We start from the raw sequence: 26,276 nt of genomic DNA, 5'->3' as shown, positions 1-26,276 counted from the left end.
TTTCCTATATATGTTTGTAGAGCTGTATACTTTATGTAATCTAATTAGGGATGGACGAGGATTTTTAGTTTGAGACGAGACAAGATGGAATTTTCGATTTCTCATACAATTTTGAGACGAGATTTCCCTTCTCATACATAACAGGAAATGCACGTTCTACATTTTAACCTGATTTTTCTAATATTTTTAAATACCTACTGATTTATGACAGACTGGTTGGATATAAATAAAAATAATAATAATAAACAAAAATTTTTAAAATCTTTTATTATAAAACATTAATAAAAACATCAGTATAAAAATAATATTAATAATGCCTAACTTATTAAAAATAACTCTTTGGCATATGAAACATGGGGAATGGAGATATCAGTTAGTATGTAGTTCAACTTTGAATAATATCAAATTTATAAGTCTAAAACACCAGTATTACTAGTTAACTACAAAGTAACAATTTTTAAGTTGTGTGTTATTTTAAAAATTATTTTTGAGTGACTTATTTTGGCTATATTTACAGTAGTAAAACGTGTTTCACACTACTTACGCTAACAAAACTTCTCACCATTTGGCATGTAAAAAAAAAAAAAAAATAAATAAAATAAAATAAAACAATTAAAGCAATATTTCCATGTAAAGAATTAATAATTAAATAAAAACGCCTTAAAGGAAACACAACATCAACACGCTCCTGTATTTCGGGTATTGCATTGACTTTATGCAGGGGTTTTTTTTAATTTTTTTCAAAAATTTTTAATTTTTTAAATTAAAAAAATTTTTAAATCTTGTCTTGAAAAAAATGTAGACAAAAATAGAATCTTGTCTAGTAGAACGAGATTTAAAATTTCCCGAAATTTCAAGCCCCGTCCATCTCTAAATCTAATATACTAATCTGAAGTCATATTTATAATTTCTAATTTTTGGATATTTTATTTTTCAATTGACTCAAGTGTTGTTTGCGTTATTTTTCGTTATGTAAACTTGGTCTCAAGTTTGACATTACATTTTTGTTCCTTTGTGTTACCATTGTTGGTTGTTTAAGTTTAGTTATGATTTTTTGTTTCCTATACATGTTTTTTGTGTTTTATACTCTATGCAATCTAAATATTATGAACCAGAATTATGGTTGTGACTAAGCTGCTTTTATAATCGCGCTTAATAATAATGCTTTTATAATGTTGCTTTATAATAATGCTTTTATAATTTTGTAATTCAGACAATGTTTAAAGGTCCTTCTTAATAATTAGGTCTGGGCCTGGTTCTTTTGATTATTTGGATGAGCTGTAAAATATAACTATACAAAGAAAATTTAACTGAGCCTATGGTAACCTAACAATTGATATGTTTAGCTTTTTTACTGAAAATACAATAATTGTTTCATTCTGTGCTAATCCAATTATATAGTATTTATATTGAATTTGTTTTTATTTTCTGTATACACTCGTATTTATTTATTTATTTATTTATTTTTTACTATTATAAAGTAGTTTTACTGAACAGTTTATTCTGTTCATATACAGGGTGTCCCGGAACTCTCTACCAATATTTTAGGGCATTGCTCCTGGGTAAGAAACAAACCTAAATATCATATTTAAATTGTACGGAAGTCCTTAGTTACTCACACAGCCGCCATTTTGTTTTTTTCAGTTATTAATTTTTTTCTAAAGAATGGTTAAACATATGAAATGGAAACTTTGCACAAACATTTATGACAACTAGACAAAGCTACAAAAAAATTATGACGATTTTTCAAATTCATAAAACAAAATGGCGGCCATTTAATTTTTTTATAAAATCAACGGGTTTTGAGTTATTTAAGAAACAAAATTTTAAATGGCCGCCATTTTGTTTTATGTATTTGAAAAATCGTCATAATTTTTTTGTAGTTTTGTCTAGTTGTCATAAATGTTTGTGCAAAGTTTCCATTTCGTATGTTTAACCATTCTTTAGAAAAAAATTAATAACTGAAAAAAACAAAATGGCGGCTGTGTGAGTAACTAAGGACTTCCGGACAATTTAAATATGATATTTAGGTATGTTTCTTACCCAGGAGCAGTGCCCTAAAATATTGGTAGAGAGTTCCGGGACACCCTGTATAATAGGTTACATACCTTTGTCAGTCTTCAATCTTAGTAATCTTCAGACTACTATTTATTAGTCTGAAGAGGAACAAAGGTATGTATATCCTATTATATAGGGTGAGGCAGACTACTGGTACACAATGTATAGCGGCTGAACCAATTGAGTTAGATCGTTTGTAACAACTGAAACCCCTTATTTTTACCCTGTAGAATTTTGGGAAATTATTTTGAAATCTCCCAACGTACCAGAAGGGTAGTTTTTGGGGGTGGGGGTAGCTTTTGGAAAATTCTCTAAATAATGGTAGGTTAAGTTAAAAGGTGGTAGGTTAATTTTAAAAGTTTTGTTCACTTAGTATTTTGATGAATAAACTTTAAACTTATCTTGATGCTCATGTAGGCCTTCAGGGTGTTCAAAAATGTCTAAAATTCAGGGTCTTGCTGTTAGTTTTACCACAACCTCCTACATTAATGTTAGGGGACAAAGTTTTTGTACGAGGTTTATGTAAAGGCGCACTTTCAAAAATACCCTAAAATGTAGGCCTACCACTACACCACAGTTACTAATTGTACAAATACAGGAAATTTTGGAAAGTGTAAGACCTTACAAGTAAATAAACTCTAATGGTAACATAGGTTGTAACATAGGAAATTTTGGAAAGTGTAAGACCTTACAAGTTAATAAACTCTAATGGTAACATAGGTTGTTCTAATGGTAATCATTACGAACGTATTTAAAAAACATAGTTTAGTTTGATCTCCAACGGTTTTAAAAGGGTAGTCTTAAAAAACTTATTTTTTCAATAATTTTTCTTAATTTCTGTTCTTTTTTTAACAATCCATCTCAATAGGTTTGGCCGCTATGCATTGTGTACGGGTAGTCTGCCTCATGCTGTATATATCCTATACTCTTATACAAGCAATGTTTGCTTGTATATATGTATGTTTGTATGCTTGCTTGCTTGTTTGTTTCCTTGCTTGCCGGCTTGCTTGCTTGCTTGCACAGAGATCTCAAAAACTGCTTTGTCGGTTTCCTTAAAAAAGGTACCTACATGATCTATTTCTAGCCTAAAAATGTGTTTAATGCATTTAAAACTGCCAAAAAATCGAATTACGTAAAAAAATTAAATTAAAGGTCAAAACTTTTTAACATTGCCCCAGAGGTTGATAAGTAATCATGTTGGTTGAACAAAATAACAAGGAAAAGGTAATTAAAAGACGTGTAACATATGTTTATAACAAGCCATCCACAGTATACTTGCAAATTACAGATTACAGTTCAAAGGAAAAAACATTAGTTGTTACTATTGAGCAAAGATAACACTGAAGATAACTCGAAATAGCTGAAAATAGTTCCGATCAAATACTCATTATTTAACTTGGCTCTCACCTACCAAAACCTAATCCCCAAAGTAATGAGCTGTTTCAATTTAAACAAAGTGTCAAAACAATGTTTATGCAAGTATAGGCTATTATGGGCCCCTTTTATTCACAGCGGGTACCCGTCGCGGGCGACCGCCATCAATGTGTCACCTGCGATCGACCGCTGTGACGTGGATAGTGTAACAGTGCTGCCAACTCTGTTTTTTTAATTATGTATACTCCTTCAATCTAACCACACAAGTATTTGGTTTACAACTCAGAACTGTCATCGATTCACTTCAACGGCTGCTATTTAAGCTTGAAATCCTTTGTAAAAATTTCAAATAGTGCCAGAGTGGTGTTCAACCTAAATTTTATTTACTGTAGATAATTTCAGACAAAATCTTTCAGTATTTATGTCCGTAACATGACATGAAGTAACGATGAGAGGTTCAGCTATGTACACGACCTAACAACTATACATACTATAGACTATAGTATATAGTATGTAGTAGACAATGCGCATAGCCGAATGACTAGAACACTTGTAGTGAGTGACACTGGTGACTTGGGTTGGTAGCAATGCGAGAGAGACGGCGGGCTCCCGCGTTGAATAAACAATCCTATATAACACAATACATGTACGAACCGCTACCCGCCGGCGGTTTCTAAGTGCAAGCGGGTGAATTTACAAACCTCCACGGGTACCCGCAACTTCTGAGACCGCTCCTATTTGAATAAAAGCACCCATTTACAGCAATGCATTTATAAAACCGCGGCAGGCGGGCAACCGCGGTGAATAAAAGGGGCCATAAACGAGTGGTTTTTACCACCGACTGTAGAATAAATTTGTGTTGTGGATTGCAAGGTTCCATCATAATAAATTGATATTCCACTGAAACTTAAATAACAAATGTCGAAATTATAATACATCAGTTTCCTTTATATTGCTTTTACAATCAAAACAAACAACACCAACACCGAGCCATGGCTCGGTCTCCAGGTACCATATTATACAGGTTGAGTTTAAAGTCTCTTCCCGCTTACTATTTTGTAAAAACAGTATAAGTTAGAATGTTTAGCTCCGTACATCTTTGTTGGACATAAATATATCTTGTTTTTCATGTTTTCATTGACTCAACCTCTAATGGGTCCACGAGGATTAAGCTGAGATTTTGAAATGTAAGCATAGGTTGTAATGTACATCAAATGAAAGATCTCTGTCAGTAGAATACATTGCGGCAAACCGGACCTTAAATGGACAATCGAGTAAGAAATTACAGTAAAAAATTATTACTCTACGCTTCCTCCTTAGGGGGTTTTTTTTTACACAAGTTCACTCTTATGCTTAGGTACGATTGCTACTGCTACCTTTCTAGCGGCATAAAGTACGGGTGCTACACAATTTTTTAGAAGAAATCAAATCAATTTAATCTTCACAAACATTCACAATACAGAGGCTGAATATCAGCAATGAATATGTGACATGTCAGTACAAATCATGCATTTTAAACAGTTTACTCATAATAAATATATACAAATAACAAATAATTAATATACATTTATATATATATATATATATAAACATAAATATATACATTAATAATACAATTTGGTATGAACCTTTCATACAACCATTACCAGACATTGAATCTGGATAATAATTCAAAATATCATTACAAGTTTCACCTTTGACATGGTTATAAGTAGGCATATTTACACTTGAATCTGAACTAAATCCTAGTCCTACTTCATCTAACATAGCTTTAGCTTTCACAACAAAATATTTTAAGTACTAAGTTTGATTCTTATGGACCACATTCAATTGAACATCAGTGTTGACTAAATTAACATCTCAGTACTCATTATACTTCATTTTTATGTTGTTTGTTGTTGTTCCGGATCGGTATGACATTCAATTAAAGGTTAAATTACCTGTGTCCGCCGGTCGATCCTAATAAAGCTGTATCCTATTACAGGAGATGCATTTCGGCAGAATAAATTGCCATCATCAGTCCTAATATAAGTTCTTGATTTTCCCCATTGGGTGCGTCTTGAAGTTTTGAAACACGTACACAAAATTTACACTTAGATACATCACGATTAAAACATTAAAATCTATTGCAAAGTGATTCATGATTTCACATTTACCACAACGCTTACCAAACACAGGACATTTCCTATTTAAATTTGGAAACACTTTTTTTCCAAACCACTAAACCTTTTTGAACCTTTTAGTTGGTGTCCGTCAATGACTACTTTATATAGGCCCATGTTCAACCCTGATGGTTCTGTGGAACATAAACTGATGGTTTGCCATTCCTGAGGTTCTAAAAATGTCAAAAGCTTAACTCAAGTTCAAATATTTGTTCAAACGGTTTTTAGAGTCCTATCTATTATTCCTAAAATCAAGCAGTCTTCAATTAGACTATCAAAGTACCAAACTCACATGTACTACTTAAATCAGTCGCATAGCTATCAATGTCCCTCATCAGCTGAGTACATAAAGTTATAGATCTTGAGTGCCGGATCGTCTATTATTGATTATAGAAGAACAATTTGATATTTACTTTTACTTGGAACCATATACATTTCAATCTCTTTAAAAAAAATGACTAGTTCTCGGTCATGTTACCTATCCAACTCAACTCTAAAGGAAAATAAATTGACAGAGCTGCATCATAGACTAAGCAAAACAAGTAGACTTCTCATTCCATTGTAAATTTTGAACTTATATTCCGTGTCTAGTTCATGTAAGTCCACACCGATCGCTGGGGTGGACCAAATTTAGTTTCTACTATTTTAGGGTTTTTTAATGATTTCTTTCTGCTTTACTATTTGGTTATATATTTATATTTAGAAGAACAGTTACTGTTTATAATTAAATCCTTTTATTTGTTTAAATGAGGTTTTAAATGACTGAAATAACAAGAAGTAAATTTTTAAACAAAACACAACCTCTACAGTTGTACGTACAGAACTAACAATAAAATATGGCTTCAGCTGTTCCATAAGGATTACAAATCTACTAAGGGAGTATGTTTTGTCTATGGCTGCATTTTGCACCTCAATGGCGGGGAAACGAAGCTAGTGCCTTTCATTTCATTGCCGCGGGGGTCATAAACTGTCAAAACGATCCTGTAGACCTTAGGGCCGTTTGACTCCCCAGAGCGTAAGATTGATTCAGGAGAAGGGTATTATTGGAGGGGGGTGTAGTGGGCAGGATGTAATGGATAACGGGTACAGTTTTGTAACTGGGCTACCCTAATATCGATTGTAAATATCAATTTGATTAGTAAACCTTTATTCATTTTTCATCATCAGCAAGTTTGGTTAAGTTAGTAGGTTATACTAGTTCCATTTTATCCTTCAAACAAGATTTGCTCATCCTGCCCCCCTCCCTAGTCATTCTTTCAACCCCATACCCGCTGCACTGAGGAACTGGTCACTGATACCTAATCGGCACTCGCACCGCCACGCCTCGGGTTGTAAAATGACCCCCGTCAATGTTTTTAGGCAAACGGAACTCGGCCCTGCAATCTGAATGGAGGCAGCTACTAATGACAATGACGAAGAGCATCCTTGGCCTAGTCCATCATCCGCCAAAGTCTGTCCTCCCTGTCCAGACTTCATTACAATCCCAATTAATTATAACACTCTACAATACTTTCAATGTCACACACTTCAATAGGGTTGCCATATGGTAATTTGTCAAATGAGGAGATTTTATCTGGCTGGCCCCCACTACAGTAAATAAAAATTTACGGGCTAGCAAAATTGTATACATACAAAGCAGAAATATTATAACAGAAACTGTATGGGTCATACACATAAAAAAATTATGTGACTGACTCGGAGAAATACGTTTTTATTAATATTAAATTGTGAAAAAACGTCCAAACCAATTGTTAGGGCTGGCTATTGACATTCGGGCCAGTGACGTCATTTGTTTATGTTTATTAATCCATACAGTTCCTATTCAAAATTAGTACTACAATGTCAATATTCAAATATGGTACGCAAAAGCATAAAATTTGCATTTTGCTTGTCACATCTCAGTAAAAATAACGAATAATGTAAACAAAACGCTCCCCGTCTGCTAGACGTGGTTCTGTTTTGGTAGGTAGTGAACATGTATACCTTTGGACTTAGGAATGGCCTGCAGATGCGAATTGAAGGAATGAAAGCAATGAAACAGACGATTAACTAAGGACGTTGCTGGCCTAAGTGAAATTAAGGAATAAAAAAACATTAGTAGAGAGTACTAGAGCATTTTTTAGTCATTTATTGTATAAAAATATTTTGTGAACACTTATTTTATTCCAAAAGTGCTGTTATACAATGTATTCATATTTGCATAAATACAAAAATTGTCATAAATTTTTAAAAATTTTATGTGTATGAAAATTTGCATAAATTTTCATAATGTACTCTTAGTGGGAGAGTAAAAAATACCCCCGTCGCAGCAAACCTGCATACTAAGCGAATTTCCATATACCCTGCTTGATTTCTTCTAAAATATTCCCTATAAATTTTCAGATTTATTTCCTATTTAAATAACATTAATTTTAGTTAGTAGTTAGGTTTGCTGCTACGGGGAAGATGTTGAGGTGTGTTTTTTCAATTGAAATATTGATAGCTTAGTATGAAATAAACGAAATTGCCAAATTTGATTATCCATAAACAAGCAAACTAAAACAGTTTATTTATTCCCTATTAGAATAACATGGGAATTTTAAATTTAAAATTTTTTTTTAATTTTCTCCGTAGTCAATGAACATTCAAAAACACTTCAATATACTAAATTATTTGTTTTTTTAAGCTCTTCAAAATGGTCTAGAGAGAAATTTAGAAATTTAAAGCTCTTAGGGTCAAAAATGAGAAAAACCCATTTTTACCCCATAAAACCCCCCATAAACCCCTGATCCCATGGTCCGATTATGCTGGTTCGCGAACTCGTTCGAATAAATGTAGGTTTACACAATTGTACCAAATTTCATCAAAATCGGATCAATTTTGCTCAAGTTATCGCGCTAACGGACACATATATAAATATATATATATATATGAATTTGAACGGATGGTGTTTTTGGCCTCTGGGGACCTCAAAACGAAAAAGTAAATCGGTCCCGGGTCTAGGTCTTACCATGAGACCTACAGTAATAGCTTATTCCCTATATGGGAAATTCGCTAAAAGAGGAGATTTCTCACTTTTTCCAGTTATCCCCCAGAGCTAAATTTTGAACATCAAAATCCTGTAATCTCCGGGGATATGGCAACCCTAACTTAAAAAAAATGTCTGTCACTGGTTATACAAACATGTTTAACTCATTTCAAACTGCACCAAGTCTTATAATGGGTCTGCAATGAAACTTTGTCTTGCTGCTTCAAAGTCCAGTTCATCAAGAAGAGGGTCTATAGTCTAACTGACAAATGGGGTGGGGCACACGCAAGTCACACCCATATCATGTTTGTCTTCTGGTCTATAGAACTTATTTAGCCATAAAATTTACATATCCTATACTCTAATACGAGCAATGTTTGCTTGTATGTATGTATGTATGTATGCTTGCTTGCACAAAGATCTCGAAAACGGTTCCGACGATTTTCTTCAAATGTTGTAAATAGTTTAACCCTTAGAGTGCCAGGCGAGAAATAAAAGTAACGCTCAAAAAATGCCGATGATTTTTCCCGAAGGTCGCGCTAAAAATGCCGAGCGCGATCTGGCGATTTTTAGGTTAAAATTTCGTAAAAATCGAATTTTCGATATTTCGACCAACGAAAATCGATGTATCGCATCTAGCAACTTTCGACTCAATGTTAATATATGGGTTAAAAGAATCCGAGTATTTATTCGGTTGTTATGACAGCTGTTCGATCATTACGAAACGTCCGGTCAGCCGGACGTTGGCACTTTTGGCTCGTTCTAAAAACGTCCGGTCGGCCGGACGTTGGCACTTTTGGCTCGTTTTAAAAACGTCCGGTTCCCCGGACGTTGGCACTCAAAGGGTTAATTCTGGCCTAAAAACGAGTTTACTGCAGTTAGAACTGCCAACAAAAATCTAATTACGTAGAAAAATGAAACTGAAAATCACATTTTTTTAACATTAGTCTTATGGGTTGCTAGGTAACCTTGTTGGCTGAATTAAATAACAAGGAAAAAGTAAACAAAAAACTTGAAGTTGTAGCATGTGTTCGTAATAAGCCAACTACCCACAGTATACTAGCAAATTACAAATACAGTACAAAAGGAAAAACATCATTTAGCAAAGATTATACTGAAGATTACTCGATACATTGTAGTCAAGGGTCAAGGCTATTAAAAAGAAAAAGAGGTTGCCTCAGTCGCGCGTATGACGTCACCCGCCGACCCGGACGGTGCTGCTTTTAATTCACACAGCTGTCACCTGTCAAGTACTTTGTTATTGTTGTTTGTTTTTCATTTATTTATTTGTAAACAGATCCGGGTCGGCGGGTGACGTCATACGCGCGACTGAGGCAACCTCTTTTTCTTTTTAATAGCCTTGGTCAAGGGTAGCAGTGAGAAGTCTGGGATCTGTTTATGACGAATACATTAAGGTATCTGCAATCCTAAAATGCTATGGGAAGGGAAGGAAACAGGTCCGTGACGTAGGAAGTAGTGAAGGAAGTAGTAAAGGCAATCATAAAATGCTATGGGAATAGAGGGAAACAGGTCCGTGACGTAGGAAGTGATGAAGGAAGTAGTAAATGCGAGCAGTCCGGAGTGTGGGGACTGTTTATTACGATAAGATTAGGGTATCTGCAATCCTAAAATGCTATGGGAAGGGAGGGAAACAGGTCCGTGACGTAGGAAGTGGTGAAGGAAGTAGTCAAGGCGAGCTGTCCGGAGTGTGGGAACTGTTTATGACGATTAGATAAGGGTATGGGCAATCCTAAAATGCTATGGGAAGGGAGGGAAACAGGTCCGTGACGTAGGAAGTGGTGAAGGAAGTAGTCAAGGCGAGTAGTCCGGAGCGTGGGAACTGTTCATGACGATTAGATAAGGGTGTGGGCAATCCTAAAATGCTATGGGAAGGGAGGGAAACAGGTCCGTGACGAAGGAAGGTGTTAAGGAAGTAGTCAAGGCGAGCTGTCCGGAGTGTGGGAACTGTTTATGATGATTGGATAAGGGTATGGGCAATCCTAAAATGCTATGGGAAGGGAGGGAAACAGGTCCGTGATGTAGGAAGTGATGAAGGAAGTAGTAAAGGCGAGCAGTCCGGAGTGTGGGGACTGTTTATTACGATAAGATCAGGGTATCAGCGATCCTAAAATGCTATGGGAAGGGAGGGAAACAGGTCCGCGACGTAGGAAGTGGTGAAGGAAGCAGTCAAGGCGAGTAGTCCGGAGTGTGGGAACTGTTTATGACGATTAGATTAAGGTATCTGCAATTCTAAAATGCTATGGGAAGGAAGGAAAACAGGTCCGCGACGTAGGAAGGTGTTAAGGAAGTAGTCAAGGCAAGCTGTCCGGAGTGTGGGAACTGTTTATAACGATTAGATAAAGGTATGGGCAATCCTAAAATGCTATGGGAAGGGAGGGAAACAGGTCCGTGACGTAGGAAGTGGTGAAGGAAGTAGTCAAGGCGAGCTGTCCGGAGTGTGGGAACTGTTTATGACGATTAGATTAAGGTTTCTACAATCCTAAAATGCTATGGGAAGGGAGGAAAACAGGTCCGCGACGTAGGAAGTGGTGAAGGAAGTAGTCAAGGCGAGTAGTCCGGAGCGTGGGAACTGTTTATGACGATTAGATAAGGGTATGGGCAATCCTAAAATGCTATGGGAAGGGAGGGAAACAGGTCCGTGACGAAGGAAGTGGTGAAGGAAGTAGTCAAGGTGAGCTGTCTGGAGCGTGGGAACTGTTTATGATGATTGGATTAAGGTATTTGCAATCCAAAAATGCTATGGAAAGGGAGGAAAACAGGTCCGCGACGTAGGAAGTGGTGAAGGAAGTAGTCAAGGCGAGTAGTCCGGAGTGTGGGAACTGTTTATGACGATTAGATTAAGGTTTCTACAATCCTAAAATGCTATGGGAAGGGAGGAAAACAGGTCCGCGACGTAGGAAGTGGTGAAGGATGTAGTCAAAGGCGAGCTGTCCGGAGTGTGGGAACTGTTTATGACGATTAGATTAAGGTATCTATAATCCTAAAATGCTATGGGAAGGGAGGAAAACAGGTCTGCGACGTAGGAAGTGGCGAAGGAAGTAGTCAAGGCGAGCTGTCCGTAGTGTGGGAACTCTTTATGACGATTAGATTAAGGTTTCTGCAATTCTGAAATGCTATGGGAAGGGAGGGAAACAGGTCAATGGCGTAGGAAATGGTGTAGGACGTAGTAAAGACGAGCTGTCCGGAGTGTGGGAACTGTTAATAACGATTAGATTAAGGTATCTACAATCCTAAAGTGCTATGGAAATGGAGGGAAACAGGTCCATGACGTAGGAAATGGTGTAGGACGTAGTAAAGACGAGCTGTCCGGAGTGTGGGAACTGTTAATAACGATTAGATTAAGGTATCTACAATCCTAAAGTGCTATGGAAATGGAGGGAAACAGGTCCATGACGTAGGAAATGGTGTAGGACGTAGTAAAGGCGAGCCGTGTGGAGTTTGGGAACGGATCTATGTGTCTCCAATACAGTACTTAGACTGCTTTCAGAGTGGACTAATGATTTTCCCCGAGCAAAGCTCGGTCCCCAGGTACTTAAAAATAATAAGAACATGATATATGCTTCATACGGATGACACTTCTTTTACAGTTGCGGTTCTTTTGCAGTTGCATGTCTAGAAACAATGACAGAGTAATAGAAGTAAAGTAGCCAGTTCTTAGTTTAATGCTAACTGCCTTACAGTCAATGCTAACAAGACTGAAACATTCTTTTTCACTTTGAAATAATATACTTAGAGGAAGATTGTAAGCCTGTTAAATTACTGGGTGTAGATTTAGATCAGAAGCTTACGTATGGAAATCTCATATGGTCTCAAGGTACTTTCAATACTTTCAAGGGCCTGTTTTGTAGCTTATGCCTGCTTGTTTTGTTGATTTGTAGCCAGGTAAGCTACAACAATGTGTTGGTAAAATGTTGTATACCCATTTTAGCGGTTTTCACTCCCATTAGTTGTATGCCATATTGCTCTGGGGTAAATAGTAGGGGTGCTATCCATGATTTTGCTTGGCAGATGACTGAAGTTGATGGTCCTAATGCAATGAAACAGGGTAAAGTGCAGCTATGCATTGGTGAGTTTAAAAATGACAGTTAAAATGTTCATTTTGAAAGGAATTGTGTTTTGGTGGGTAACCAGAATTCTCATAGAAGACCGCAAAAGAAAAAGGTTTTCACTGCCATTTTTATTCCCCTGAACCAATTTCCACACTTAACTCTCACTTCTTGCATTAGGACCAACATCTTCCCTCATCTGGTGATAAATTTTCAACTTTGGCATCGAATAAGTTTTGTGATTAATAGTTATTTCGTATCTAGGGCCGAAAAATATGTTTTGCTGGCTCGAGATAGTCCAGAACTTAAAATGATTGAGAGCTGCAAAACCATTTCGGTCTGTGATATGAACACAATTTTTCACCTCACTATACCCTATTACCACTATTCACCCCAATAATAATGCACACTAATAAGTCAACACAACCACAACTTTAAGGTTATGTAATGAATTAATTTGAGGAATCAGCAAAAATAGTTATAAATAGTTTCTAGGTAGCGGTGAGAATAAAACAAGTATATTGCAATGTTATGGATACTGATTGTGTATTAAATATGCATTAATGTGTCAAGTAAGTAAGCGAACAGCTGATTTTCAGCCCTAGGGATTTAAAAACCTGCTTGGTCCCCAAATAACGATGACAGCTGGCATGGACAGCAATACGTAACTTTCGGCCTCCAATAAACGTTCATAAAATGGCTAAAACATCGTAGTGTGGTGAAAAAAATTTATCACTAACATTATCTTGCATGTGACTAGAGATTCAATAATTAACAAAAAATTCTTGACGTACAGTGAAGCGTCCATGTGAGTTACTGAGCAGCTGCAAATAGCACTGTTCTATTTACAAATGATGCCAGTAAGCGGCAAGGAGCCTTGTGTTGTACAAGCGAACTAAGGAAGCTAAACGCACAAATAATATGCTTACTCAAAAAACTACCCTTGTATAATAAAGTCACGTGACGACGGATTCATGCTAGACGTGTCTATTTTGCTCTGTAATTTCTTTCCGATTTTATCAATATACTTAAACCATTTGAGTTAACTTTTGTTGTTGTGTATAGTCAATGATTTTCCGCATCTACTGTTGTGGTTCCCTGGACATTTTTCTGCGTGAGTTTTAAATGTCAGAAGTTTTTAAATCCTAACCTAGTTCTGTTTCAATTAACATTTGGCCAATATTTTGCAAACCTATGCAGCTAATCTGCCCAACTTCCATCTCAACATTTGCTAAACGAAGCGCCACTGTACAGAGGCCAGACGCCACCTATACGGGATACGTGCAGCTACCCCTTTCTTGAGAACATCACAACGCTACCTATGAGCGATTCTGCAAGTTAGCTACGCCTGCAACTTTTGCGATGCTTCCCGCTTGATAGTTGAGTACTGCGCAACTGCGTTTCAACTGTTGAAGGCACTACAGTATCCAGAATTGACGGGAAACTATTCAAATTTTTGTTTGCAATATATTAGGAGGGAAGGTAGCACATTGATGGATGTAGAGTCTGCTTTGTATAACGTGACTAACTTAGACGATGAATCTGAACATATTTTTTCCTCACTTTATAATGAAATAAACACTTTAATTGCTAACAATGACGAATCCCAAAACTCACTGTTATTGCCAAACCTCGCAAAACTTATTATAAAAGTTGACAGTATCCATAAAAAGGAATATGATATCGAGACAAGTAATCTAAAACTTAAAGAAGAACTAAATATGTTGCATAGAATTGCGCAAAATGAGAAAGATCTTAGATCTGAGGAAATTAACAACTCGTTCAAGATCCAAGACTCAGCTAACGATGAAATACACGAACTTCAGCAAAAGATATCGGACTTGCAACAAATCATCAGTGGGTTGAGCTCTGAGAAAGAATGCCTAACTCGTCACATAAATGAAATCCAACGGGAAAATCATATAAGTACTGACATTATCAATAAGCTGACTAAGGAAATCTCTGACCATAAGTTACAGCTTACAGCTATTACGAAACAGAGTAAGCCTTCATCCACAAATAATGACTTGTGGTTTTCTGATGATATATTACAAACCTATTTTGATTCACTCTACGACAATATAAATGACAGACAGGACATTCTTCTTCTTGGACCAGGAGCAACGCTACAGATAAAACTAGGATCCTCGGTCGACGTACAAAAACAGCTTGAATTGATGTCGTTTGGCTCAAAAAAGTTTGTCTTTTTATGTGTGAACGACAGCTTGGAATTGCAGTCTTCTGACTCCGGATCCCATTGGAGCCTTCTCATATATGACAGTACATCTTCCAAAGCTTATCACTGGGACTCAATAAGTGGCTATAACAAAGCTGCTGCAGCAAGAATTGCCCACCGTCTAGGTATTAGTGAGCAGCACATCCAAGAAGTTTCTTGCAATCAACAAAAAAACTCGTTTGAATGCGGCTTGAATGTTTTAGTGAATGCAAAACTGGCTTTGCTAAATATTTTTAAACACAATAATATATTTCCTTCTATATGCAATACATCACAGAAACCTACTCTAATAGGTGACACCAAGAGAACTGATGTGAGTATTCTTGAAGAAATTAACAACCTAAAGCAGGCAAACCCTAGTAAATTTATCATGGAATCGGACAATAGTACTTATTCCACTGCTGCAAATGAAGATAATAACTTAAGATTGAGAAGTCTCAGTAAGTGGCCGTGTTTACCACCTGTAACAACAATGAACAGATATGAACCTCTCGCTGAATCAATACATGACACTAGTGCAAGTAATCAATCTGAAGAAGAGAAAAGTATTACTAAACTTGCTACAGGGGAAAAGTCAATTAGGGCTCCGGAAAACTTACCATCAGAAGACCCGAGAATTGTGACCACCAAAAATGTGCCCAAACGTTTTAAAAATATGGGAAACCACCTGATGAATTCAAATATCAAATCACACAACCAGAAGACCCAGAAAAAAATTCAAATCATTGGAGACAGTCATGCAAGAGGCTTAGCTAAAATGACAATGGATTTATTTTCTGAAGAGTTCAGGGTATGTGGCTTTACATGCCCAAACGCCAAAGTCGATAAACTTATGATGAACAGTAATACATGGAATGACAATGATTTGACAATATTACTTGCTGGTGCTAATAATATATATAGCAATGACCTTAAAGCTTTATACGCCAACCTTAAACTGCCAAATATGAAAACTCCGTTATTTCTTATCACCGTACCCTTCCGCCGTGATGTATCTCTCTCACAAAAGGTCAACTTTGATATTTTAGAATATAACATTTTTTTAAATGATGTAGCACATTCAAATGCAAATGTTTTCATTATCGATGGTTCTTCCTTATCTGAGAAATATTATTCAAAGGATGGTATTCATTTGAATAAAAGGGGGAAAAAGGAACTTTGCAGATGCATAAAATTTAAGTACGATAAAGTCATCGACAAGCTTAAAGATAGGAGAACGGACACACTCTCACCCCTGGACAACTGCCACTCAACGCCGAATGATAAAACTCAGTCTATAGCAATGTCCATCGAAGAAATAAAGCGTGATCTATTTTCTGCCCCTGAGGATCATGCTTTGGCTCACTGTGTTGCCAGGGATTTACGAATGGCAAAAGGCATTGCGGCTAAATTCAGGAGTAAATTCAAGAGAATTGAAGAGCTTAAGTCCCAGAATGTAGGTGTTGGTGGTTGTGCCGCACTGAAGGTTGACAGTCAGTATATTTTTTACTTAGTAACAAAAGAGTTAAGTTACAAGAAGCCAACTTACCAAACTCTCCAAAACTCACTCGACAGTCTAAAGGAAAAATGCATCGAATATAAGATCTGCAAGTTAGCTATGCCTCGTATCGGTTGTGGGCTGGATGGACTTCATTGGGGAAGAGTTAAGGAGATGGTAACCAAAACGTTTAATAACCTAGACATAAGGATCGGCATTTATGAATTCAATGAGGAAGGTTTGCCTGAGTGGGAGATGGGTAAACCTAACTTCCAGACCTCAAAGTTACCGACAGTTCCATCTACAATAACCAAGAGTCAAACCCAGGTGAATCATCAGAAGACTCGAGTTAACAAACATTCAAAGGATGATCCCATCGAGAGACAACCTAGACAGGCCAAAGAGGCGGATCTACCAACTGATGTGATCGGAACTCGGGATGTTGCTTCTCCGACGTCCAGTGCACCGGGTCAAGACACACAACCTACAACTCCTGACATCTCACTCCACAATGACCTCAACACAACAAATAAAAAAGAAGCTGAAATACCCAAGAGTTTGATTTCTGTAGAAAGTGAAGAAATTATAGTTGATAACAGTTTTACTGATGTAAATACTAGGCAGACTAACATGAAATATTTTTTAAGGAACAGAAAGGTCATGCAAAAGAAAGCATAAGACTACAATCTAAGACCAATTCCTCTTATGTGGGCACTGCTGACACACAAGCACTTAAATTACTAAACATTTTACATTGCAATATTCAAGGGATAACCCAGGGCAATAAAATCGATGAAATAAATCTTTACATAGATTCTTTTAGAACAAAACCTGATATTGTTTGTTTCTCTGAACACTGGGTTCCATCTACATGCCAAATTCCACTTTTTCAATTCGATGGGTATCAATTAGCCGGTTCATATTGCAGAGAGAAACAAAAAAGAGGTGGGGTTTGTGTATTGGTGAATAATAATTACAGTATTAAATTAAGAGCGGATCTTGGAAACTTTACGGTTGACTCTTATTTTGAGTGTTGTGGTGCTCAGATCACGCACCCTCTTGATTTAATTGTGCTTTGTGTCTACAGACCTACCGTGTATACCAAAATTGCATATGATATTTTTTTTTCTAGCTTGCGTTCACTTTTACAATATTCTATTCTTAAGAATCCTAAATCCTTTTTTATACTTACAGGAGATTTTAACATTGATATTTTGAAAAATAGTTCTCAATCTGAAGAGTTTCTTTCAATATTAAATTCATTCAATCTTTTTACAACTATAAAGGTACCCACTCGGGTTTCAAATGTTTCTAGTACATGTATTGATAATATTATAACAAATTTTAAACCTAATTTATGTTTGCCTTCTGTGGTACAAAATGGTTTATCTGATCACTTAACTCAATATCTTCAAGTGAATTGTGAATATTTTACCAAGAAACATACAGAAACTGTGGTTAATAAAAAAACAATATACGTAAGACATTTTTCTAAGGTTAATATCTCCAATTTTGTCAATTCTTTAAAATCAGAGGATTGGTCTTACTTCTTTCAGAAATTAAATGTAACATCTGATGCAAATACTATTTATAAGTGTTTTTTACATATTTTTAAACTACATTTTAATGCGTCTTTTCCATTAGTTAAGGCTAAAAATAGTCTTAACCGGAATAAAGATAAAGGTTGGCTTACAAGTGGGATAAAAAGATCTAGTAAACATAAACGGGAACTTTTTGAGCTCAGCAAACGATCCACAAATCTGCATTTTAAAAACTATGTTAAAAAGTACAGCAAAGTGCTCAGTAAATGTATAAGAACTGCTAAAATATTACATAATAAAAATAAAATTAAACAATCGTTCAACAAGACTAAAACTGCTTGGCAAATTGTAAAAACAGAAACGAATACTTCCGCCAGTAAAATAGACAAATTTCCATTTTTATCCGAATCCGTAAACATAAAAAATCAGTTAAATTATGTTAACAAATTCTTTACAGAAACTTGCAAACTTCTAAATGTTAATTCTGATCCTGAAAGCTCAATAAATTTTTTACAACAAGGGGTCCGACCTAATTCCATGTTAATATCTTTCAAAACTACAGATCCTCAAGAAATTCAGCAAATAATTAACGAATTAAAACCTTCCAAATCGTGTGGATGGGATGAAATATCACCCTTCATCATAAAACAATGTTCATCTTTTATTTCAATCCCACTTGCTCATTTAATCAACACTTCACTCTATACAGGTGTGTTTCCGGATGTATTAAAGCTCTCGAACGTGATACCAGTTATAAAAAAAGGCAATCCAAAAGAACTAACTAATTATAGGCCCATTTCATTACTGCCGACATTCTCAAAAATTTTTGAAAAGATAGTTTTTAATAGGCTGTATGATTACCTTGATAAATGTCAACTCTTCAACATGAATCAGTATGGGTTTAGAAGGGGTAAAAGCACTGTAGATGCCATATTTAGTTTTGTATCTGAGGTTGCGGATGCTCTTGACAGGTCGCAGAATGTATCTGGTCTCTTCTGTGACCTGTCAAGGGCGTTCGACTGTGTAAACCATAATATACTGATTCGGAAGTTGCAGTTTTATGGTATATCGGGCAGGACCAGTAAATGGTTGGTTTCATTTCTATCCAACAGAAAACAGTGTATAAATTTGCAGTCACTGGGAATTAAATCTGATTATAGATTAATCACAGATGGTGTACCTCAAGGGTCCATTCTTGGACCCTTACTCTTCCTGGTTTATGTCAATGACTTGCCCATGACCTTAAATTCTAAATTGGTTATGTTTGCTGACGATACTTCTGCTATCTTCACCCATCCAGATAAATCAATGTTTCCACAGCTTATCAAACAAGAATTCCAAAAGCTGGAAAGTTGGTTTCAAGCTAATGGACTTTTACTAAATCAATCCAAGTCTCTTTTAATGAACTTTAAAAAAAATTATTTTAATAACAATTTTTCTCACGAAAACACCACTCTATCTTGCAACCTTGCCAACTCCACCAAATTTTTAGGAATAACAGTAGATCATAAATTAACCTGGAAAACTCACATAACAGACGTCATCAAAAAGTTAAATAAAGCATATTTTGTAACTCTCATTCTTTCTAGATCAGTTGATATTTCTACTCTTATGATGGTATACTATGGCTATGTTTATCCTATTCTCAATTACGGAATTATTTTTTGGGGAAATTCCGACAAAAATAAAAAATTTTTTAAATTGCAAAAAAGAATAATTAGAACAATTTATTCTATCAAAGCTAGGGGTTCTTGTAAAAATACATTTAAAAACAATAATATCCTTACTTTTCCCATTCTGTATAACTACAATTTATTAATTTTTATGAAACAAAATATTTCTAAATTTTCTGTTAATTCGGACAATCATAATTATAATACCCGACACAAAAGCTGCCTTTTATAACCTAAACATAAATCCTCAACTTTAGAATCTTCTCCCCACTACTCTGGTGTTAAGTTTTACAATAACCTGCCTGATTCGATTAAATCTGTAGCTTCCCTTAAGTCGTTTAAGAAACAGTTATTTAAGTTTTTATGTAGTAAATGCTGTTATAAGGTAAAATATTTTTTCCACTGACTCTTGTACATTAGTTTTAAGATATTTGTTTTATCACGATTATTGTATTGACGCTATTTATGTATATTGTATACTAAATGAATAAAGGATAATTTGATTTGATTTGATTTGATTTGTATAAACAGGTTTTGTTGTTAAAAAAGTCTCACAGTTGTCGTAATGACTTGTGATGCGTTTATAAACACCCTGTATAAGCCCGTGCAGTCTTATACAAGACAGTGTTAATGATTTGTTTATTTCCTCAGGAGTTGATGACGCTGTTTGACCAGATGGCTGAGGAGCCTCCTATCTCGTACATGGTGCTCATTGTGATGGCTATCTGTGCCAATGTGGAGTTTGCTGCCACAGTGGAGGATATTTGTCAGTTTATACGACAACACTTCCCCTACCACTGCCGAGAGGACCTGGACCACCTGGTGGAGGTAGTGCTGCGGCTCGGCTGTCCCTCCACATTCATCTGTCAGAAGAGTCGACGTGCTTCCAACCCTCCAATCTGCTGGAGGATAGATGACTCCACCGCATCTCAGATACTGGCTCGGGCTTTACACTCGGCAAAGGTAATGCAGCTAGTTACTAAACCATAACAAAAGTCATTGAACTAAAAAAAATAACTGTCAGTCGGAAATCTTTTAAAAATCTATCTAAAGTTCTATACGGCACCGTCATCTCAATTCATTAATAATTTATAATAACTGAATCCTCTAATAGCCCCCTCAATGCGGTATATGATTTTTGAATTTTATCTTTTGGAGTTTAACCCTCCGAGTGTCCATAGTTTAGGCCTTAATGTCCACCTATTTTTGGCCCCTTTGCAAGGTTTTATTAAAACGGATCTGAGAAGCTTAAAACAATGTTAATTCTAATGTTCTATATACCATTTTGTTTGGAAAATCATGGGCTTCAATATTATATATAAAACATAAGGAACATTTTTTCAAAAAAAAATTTTTAGGTAAAAAAAAATATAATTTCGAAAATTTTCAAAAAAAAAATAAGTTCGCGCTCAATGAAATTGTATAAATTATAGGCCTATAAATATTTGAAAATAGCCACTTTGTTCTAAATTTAATGAGGATTACAAATATATAATCATATAGCGAGGTAAGTTATCAAATAAATAAGTTATGAGCGAAAAACGGATTTCAGTACATAGCGTTTAGCTAAGAATGCATAGCCTAACCATAGCTAGGAATCTGGCTGATAATTTACATCAATATCACTACCTACTTCTTCAGGATCATCAACCAGCACTTCAAAACCACTTAAATCTTCTTATAATGCACCACGTATATCACCACTTTTGATTTTTAACACTAAAACAATGATAAACGTAATAAAACACATCAGTCATCGGTCCGGGGGAACCTAGCTGTTTACAAATACACGCACGTCAGCTGTCTGCTACAATATTTTCGGAACTAAAATGAATAGCGCTTAGAGACAGACCTCTGGAGAAAGCTTAGAATATTACGGAAAGAACGATACCTAACTCGATCCAGTTCAATCCGATTCAGTCAGTCATAGAGCCTTCGCCGTAAACGATGTTTGTGCGTCTTAAAAGCGACGCGTGACCCTACACAAAGTGTGTTGTGCGTCGTTTTTATGACGCGTGACACTCGGAGGGTTAGGTTTGTATGTGGAATAGAAAAAAAAAAACTAATGTTAACAGGACTTTCAAAAAGTTATATAATTGCTTTTAACTCATACTACATGACCTACTTATGCTAAAACAAAACCCTCACAAGTCAAAACCTCATTTTCTTTATTGCATACTATCTACATCTTAACCAAAGTATCTAACATATTATGCCAAATTGGTCTGTATCCATCCCTCTAACAAAATAGGTAAGCCTACTAATTGATTATTAGTCTTTTAATATAGCCTACAGGCGCAACATTTATATTTACACAAAAATTAAAAGATTTGATGATATCTTTTTCAGAAGAAGAAACAATCAAGTCCATCGAAAAATACTACAGGAAAATATGGATTAAAGTGCCATGACCTCCCAGAGGAAAATTCAAGCAATAAATCTCAAGAGAAGATTGGTGGTACGAAGCCGTCTATATCATCTGATCAAGCGCCTAATGGAAAATGTAGTTTTAGCAATGACTCCAAACATACTCAACACTACCAGTTAAATGGAACAAAGTACAAATCACCCTGTAAAGTTGAGATGAAACACTTAAATTTAATCAAAGTCTGTGATAAACAAGTTAGTGATAAGTCAACCCCTGTAATCGATACAAAAGTAGTTCCTCCTACAGTTGTTCCTTTGAAGAGCGAGTCGAAAAGCAATGAACAAGGCAGCTCTGGTTGTAAAAATAAAGTACCTGATGCCACTGAAAAGGTAGTTAAAAAAACAAGCAATGTCACTAACTCTAAAGAAGATGAGAAATTGGATATTGTTACCATCAGTAATTATCTGCAGGCCAGAGAAAAAATAAACTTTCATAGTAAGAATAAGGAAGATAAGTTGGATGATGTAGGTTCTGCACAAGTACTCAGTATCACCAAGGATGGATTTGAAAATTCAATCAAAAGTGAAGAAAATACCGCTGAAAAAAATTCTAAATGCTTTTTTCTTCTAAGATGCCAAAGTTTAAGGCATGAAAATGCACAGCAACCGTGTTACATCTGTCATAAAATGTATGGAAGTGTTCAAGTTTTGAATATTCATTTTGCGCAAAAACATTTTAGCAAAGACAATGTTCATGTACAATCTTCATTATGTGAAAGAAGGAAAAAGGAAACCAAGGAAACTAAAAAATTGGCTATAGAGTCATCAGAAAATGTATATAAATTAGAAGCCTCTGGTATGAGAACCAGTAATAAAAGTGATACAAAGCAGTCAGCCAGTTCTGTTCGCTATCACTGTCCAGAATGTGTTGCCACATTCCATGACAGTAAAACCCTAAATATGCATGTTTTAATTTATCATAAAGACGATCAAGTACAAATTGACGTCCCCTTGAAACAGGTTTCCACACCAGGAGGGAACCGTTTCTATTACTGTAATAAATGTTCCAACTGCTTCCACACAGAGAAGGGCCTAGCAGTGCATCCCTGCCAACCCTTCTGACCCTCTTGTTCTTCATCCAAGTGAAATTTAAATAAAAAGTGTTGAAATAATTATGTATTGCAGTGGCTGAGCAGCAACTTTACTTTACCAATGGCAAGCATTTCTAAGTCCTAGATTAATGATATGTAAAAAAAATATCAAATAACAGCATTGCCTGATCCATCTGATTACCAATACATTCAAAAGTATGTCAAAAAGTAATTTTAGTACAGCTTCACAGGCTTTCCATTTATAGTTTAGGATACTGTTTGACCAGCTCTTTTACTCTAGTATAATATGATAAACTAAGTCAAACAGTTTTAGAAGCGTGTTTAAGTTTTAAGCATAATTATTTTAAATACCAGTTTTTATGTTGGAAAGAATTGAAGTTTTATTTGATTTAAAATCCATCAACAAGCACCAGTCAAATAGATTATGCTGATTATGCATGACAATGCTGTGCACTGTCTAGTTATGGAACATAACTTGTGAATACATTTAAGAGGGGCTTAACCGACCTCGCATTAATCGATAATCAGATTATCCACTCTCAATCGTAAAATATTACCGTTTGTTTTAACCGACCTTGCTTTGAGAGCAGTTCAGTTTAACCGCCGTTTTCTAGGAATCAGGGCATTTCCGCTCCCAAGCTCGGCGATGGGAACCATACATTTATCTCCACAGGATATGACTAATAATAAGTTATTTTGTATTTATCACAAAAAATATTGCATATTGCCAGTTTGTCATCATCGTTTGTAGCGCGAGCACATCTGATTTCTTATCTGTGCGTGAAATTTATAAAGTGCTAATGTGATTTTAGTAGGTTCAGGAAATATTTAAAACCAATGTATAAACTTAGCTTTTAATGCACTTGATGCATGTGATAATATTGACTCTAAAATTAGTTTGTGATATTATTTTTCAGTTTATTGTTGAAATATATTATTTTAGTATTTAAAGGAGTATCTAGATAAGATATAACACAAATTACTTCGTTAATGTTTATATTAATTTTTTTCCATAAACCCTTCATCTCATTCCAATCTTGAAAGAGATTTCCAATATCTCAGTTTGTATAGCTGTGAGCTCTTGTGTAATTTAGATTTCTTCCAGAATATGAGATATTTTTGTTTCTTTTAAGCATGCCCACATAACAAAGTGTAGGTAACATTAATTATCAACCATGAATATAAATATGAAGAACTCGTTAAAAACTTATAACTATTCTGGATACTATCAGCTTGTCTACAATTAATAATATTGTATATTTGTGAAGTATATGTGAATTTTAGCTGTAAGGAAATTTTTATGGATATTTTAAAATAATGGCTACTGCCGCACCATAATTTTGTAAAGGTAATTGTAACTCAATTATTTTATTGTACCGTGGTTGTTGTACAGTAATACTAGATTTCCACAATCTAATCTTCTTCTTTTTTAAGAATTAAAGATGGTTAATATAAAAATGGTTTTTAGCGAATTTCCCTATAGGGAAGTAGCTATTACCGTAGGTCTCATGGTAAGACCTAAGCCCGGGACCGATTTACTTTTTCATTTTGATGTCCCCAGAGGCCAAAAACACCATTCGTTCAAATTTATATATATATATATATATATATATATGTGTGTGTCCATCCGCACGATAACTTGAGTAATTTTTGTCCGATTTTGATAAAATTTGGTTTGAAGGTGTAAGGCGGGATAAACTTGAATGAGTTCGCGAACCAGCATGATCGGACTATGGGAACGGGTGTTTATGGGGGGTTTTATGGGGTAAAAATAGGTTTTTCCCATTTTTGACCCTAAAAACACAAAATTTCACAATTTCTTTTCAAACCATTTTGTAGAGCTTAAAAAAACAAATAATTTAGTATATTGAAGCGTTATTATGCGCCTAATTGTTACGGAGAAAATTCAAAAAAATTGTAATTTTAAAATTCCCATGTTATTCTTATGGAGAATACGTCAACTGTTGTAGTTTGCTTGTTTATGAACATATTTTGATCGATTTTGGAAAATACTTTTATTTCTCACTAAACTATTATCATTTTATAAAAAAAATCTTTTTTACCCTCCCTGTTGCAGCAAACCTAAGTACTCGTTAAACTAATTCTATTTAAATAGGAAATAAATGTGCTATTTTTAGGGAGGAATTTTAGTGTAAATCCAATCAGGTTAATGGAAATTCGCTTAGTATGCAGGTTTGCTGCGGCGGGGGTATTTTATTAATGGAATCAATTGAATGTCTATTATACCATGTGTATTCTTAGCCAGTATTAAATTTATTTATATAACCATTCATATTTTGGCTTTAATTTGAATAACTTGTGTGATTTTCATTTGGTTAACTTCTCTTGATTAAAATTTAAAACATAATAATAATGCAGTATATATTGATATTACCATTGTGTATATTTTAGCTTTAATTTAAATAGTTAATGCGATTTTCATTCGGTGCATACTTTTCATTATTTAAAAAAACATAATGTGATGATTATCAGTATTTATTGATAACTTAGTAACATTTTTGTTAATTTTGGTTTGTCTCTTTTGGAAAACCTTGTAAGGGCTGTGAAAGCTACAGAATCTCGGTTAGACTTAGACTTTTTGAGGCTCCATCAATGATGCATGATCTCATTTGTATTGTATGAATACTAGTTTGTAGTGAAATGATAACATATGTTGTCATAGAATGGATTTTCCTTTGTCTTCTGCGTCTGATTAACACGTTCGCTGCTACGGACGCTCCGGAACGTCAGCCGGGCCACGGCGCCAGGAGCTAAGAACGTTCCAGAACGTCACCGTTCATTGTTGTTTAACGTTGCTATGGATAAGCCAGCACGTCACAAGCGTTCTATATTTCTTTGCAGCTCGTGGGGACGTACTTTTCTGACAATAAAAAATATAGTTTTTCCAAATCACCACCAGGGTCGTTTGGAACAGGGCTTTGTTTTACCTCTTTCCTGCTAGATAGCGATACTACTTTAACGACTGTAACCTGGGTAGTGCTGTTATCTATCAGAATCACTTAGTACTATATCCAAAGCCAGTTTTATTGCAGAACATTGCCATCCAGTATAACTACTGTTGTTTTTATTGTAATTCAGTGTATCGGTGGCAATGTCACGCAGCGGCCGAGCGTTAGTTCAGCAACTGGCGCCGTCCCGGCATCTAGTGCTCAGCAGCGAACGTGTTAATTGATAAAAAGAC

At 35.4% G+C, this 26,276-nt stretch overlaps 1 protein-coding gene across 5 annotated transcripts in view; it reads left to right on the top strand.

Annotated features, from left to right (window-relative positions):
- LOC128988827 (uncharacterized) overlaps positions 1 to 23,560 on the top strand; it is a 65,675-nt gene extending 42,115 nt beyond the window's left edge. For 4 of the 5 annotated variants that reach the window (XM_054410547.1, XM_054410530.1, XM_054410538.1 and 1 more), the window contains 2 exons: positions 20,247 to 20,558; positions 21,945 to 23,560. In XM_054410547.1, the coding sequence (XP_054266522.1) occupies positions 20,247 to 20,558; positions 21,945 to 23,084 (1,452 nt within the window). In that variant the 3' untranslated portion in view covers positions 23,085 to 23,560. The remainder of the gene's footprint in view (positions 1 to 20,246; positions 20,559 to 21,944) is intronic. The other variant, XM_054410520.1, reaches the window with a different exon arrangement.
- The last annotated feature ends 2,716 nt before the right edge of the window (positions 23,561 to 26,276 follow it).

Source organism: Macrosteles quadrilineatus, unplaced genomic scaffold (assembly GCF_028750875.1).
Source record: "Macrosteles quadrilineatus isolate MER2022 unplaced genomic scaffold, UCM_ALF_1.0 Scaffold_1__1_contigs__length_201487025, whole genome shotgun sequence".
NCBI classification, from domain to species: Eukaryota; Metazoa; Arthropoda; class Insecta; order Hemiptera; family Cicadellidae; genus Macrosteles; species Macrosteles quadrilineatus.
The sequence above is the reverse complement of the archived record's forward strand: the minus strand, read 5'-3'. Positions and strand labels throughout refer to the sequence as shown.